General features: G+C 43.9%; 1 protein-coding gene across 1 annotated transcript; it reads left to right on the top strand.

Annotated features, from left to right (window-relative positions):
- The first annotated feature begins 626 nt into the window (after window positions 1–626).
- On the top strand, window positions 627–2,194 carry LOC135439950 (sentrin-specific protease 8-like). The gene is made up of 2 exons (XM_064698833.1): window positions 627–778; window positions 891–2,194. The coding sequence occupies exon 2, from the start codon at window positions 915–917 to the stop codon at window positions 1,980–1,982; it is 1,068 nt and encodes a 355-aa protein (XP_064554903.1). The 5' UTR covers window positions 627–778; window positions 891–914; the 3' UTR covers window positions 1,983–2,194.
- Window positions 2,195–2,444: the final 250 nt, after the last annotated feature.

The raw sequence follows: 2,444 nt of genomic DNA, 5'->3' as shown, positions 1-2,444 counted from the left end.
ACTCTAGGCGTGCTTAACCAAAAAATGCTTAAGAATCACCAACTTAACGCTTTGGAAGTTAAAAAGACGAAAACAATGCACCAAACAATCGTTCAGCTCTTATATGAAATATGCCCACATATTGCCTTTGCCAGTGTTGGTAAATATGTTATCTTATTGGATTCAAGCATCTACCAAGTTTTGTTAAACTTAATCTGTACGTCCAGATTGACTCTGATGTTGGCTATATATAATGTCAAAAGTTTCTGATATGTGAAGCTGCCGCCTGTTCAACAATAAAAGGGGTATATCGAGTGTAAAAAAGCAAGCAAATGCAATTACATTTTAATTAATTAACAGGATTTGTTATGCCAGCCTGTGCAATTGCCGACAGCACAGGGTGCACAGAGAGCAAACAGGGCGGGCGGGCAGACTCGCTAAAGCTGCAAGATGCGCGCAAATGAATAATAGAATACCCTAAAAAAAGAAGAAGAAGAGAGATATGCATGTAACTGTACATTTTTGGGCGATATATAAAGAAGGTCAATTAATCGATATATGTATATGTATATTTAATAACAATTCGATTAATCGAAAAGCGAAAGCCAGAAGCTTAAGCGCAACGATCTGGCAACGCTGTCCGATATGCCGCCTACATGCTAGTTTCGAGGCACACACACTTGTGAAATCACAAATTACGAACTAGTTGTTGAAGAAGTTGTCAGAACCCCAACAAAATTCAATTTATTTGTTTGCTTTTTTCATTTGAATCCCCCCTCCCTCTCTAACTGTATTTTGCGTAAGTAAACGAACCGAAAACTAACTCTACATACGCGCCACCCACAAAATCGACACCTTTGCCATACACATACATACATATATATATAGTCATATTTTTAATTGATTTGCAGCCCACCGCAACTCGGATTGAAAAGATGCCGCGCAATGTGCGCCAGAAGAAACGCGCTGAGCGCCGAGTGCAGGCGGCCGCTGCCACGGCTGCCGCTGCCGCCGATGAGGCGGCCAATGAGAATAGTAAGCTGGTCAGCGAGCTGGACGAGCATGCCATGGGCGATGGCCATGGCGGTGACATTAACAGCAACAGTAACAGTCACAGCAACAGCAGCAACAACCACAACAGCTGCAACAACAACAACAACAACAGCAGCAGCAACAACAACAACAACATGACAAACAGCCTGAACACAAGCAACATGAACAGCAACAACAGCAGCAACAACAACAACAACAACAGCAGCAGCAACAACAACAGCAACAACAACAACAGCAACAACAACAATACGGCCAGCTCGAGCAACAGCAGCAGCAGCACAAATGTTGTGCACAACAAAAAACCAAAAGCATCCCGTGCCGATCCCATTCTGGCATCGCTCAGTAAAAATGCGCTAAGGATGAGCGATGTACAGCTATTGCATGGACCCCATTGGCTCAATGATGCGATACTGAATTTCTATTTTGCATATCTGGAGGAGGTTAAATACAAATCGAATGTTGACTTTTTATTTGTCACGCCAGAGATGTCGCAGTGCATGCTCTATATGGATGATAAGGAGCTGCACGGTTTGCTTGTGGCACAGCATCAAGCGCTGCGTAAACCGTTCATATTTATGGCATTGAATGATAGCCATTCGCGCGATCGGGGCGGGGCACATTGGTCGCTGGTTGTTGCCTCGCGGCCGGATAAGAGTTTCTTTCATTTTGATTCGTATGGCGGCGGCAATACGAACTGCTCACTGGAGCTGGTCAATAATATAAAGGATGTACTCGATATGCAGCATGCACGCTTTCGGGGCATGCGCTGTCTCCAGCAGAGCAACGACTATGATTGCGGCATTCATGTCATCTGCATGGCCGATCAGTTGACCGACTATGTGAATCGTTATGATAGCGTTGATGGTGTCCAGCCACTGCATCAGGATGTCATCAAGGCTAAGCGTAATCAACTTATCAAGCTGGTCGCCTCACTGGGTCAGCATATTTGAGGGCAGCAGCCACAACAACAACAGCAACAACAACAACAACAGCAACAACAACAACAACAGAGAACACAACAACAACAGACAGACAACGCTTACAATTTGCAACAAAAACGCATTTTCCCCAGTTTAACGCTCGCTTATTTGCACTTTGCTCAGCTGCGTTACACTGCGCACTTTACAACACTGGCACACAGGACACGCACACGCACACGCATACTCACCCTCCTATCTTATTCTCTCTCTCTAGCACTCTTTGACAGTCTTGGAAAATGCGTTTTGTTTGCTCGTTAACACACACACACACACACGCAGAGACAAATGATAACTGTTTTTATTGGTGCTGTATAACTAGAAATTCATTTCATGATCTCTCAAGCAGACATTAAATGTATTGATACCACATTTTAAGATGTTCTTCAATCGTTTGTGGCATTCTAGGAAACGAAAACCATAACCGAAAACCGT

Source organism: Drosophila montana, unplaced genomic scaffold (genome assembly GCF_035044405.1).
Source record: "Drosophila montana isolate Dmon_TW-CO22-7 unplaced genomic scaffold, ASM3504440v1 contig_786_1, whole genome shotgun sequence".
Taxonomy (NCBI): Eukaryota; Metazoa; Arthropoda; class Insecta; order Diptera; family Drosophilidae; genus Drosophila; species Drosophila montana.
Note: the sequence above shows the minus strand (reverse complement) of the source record. Positions and strands in the feature narration are given on the sequence as shown.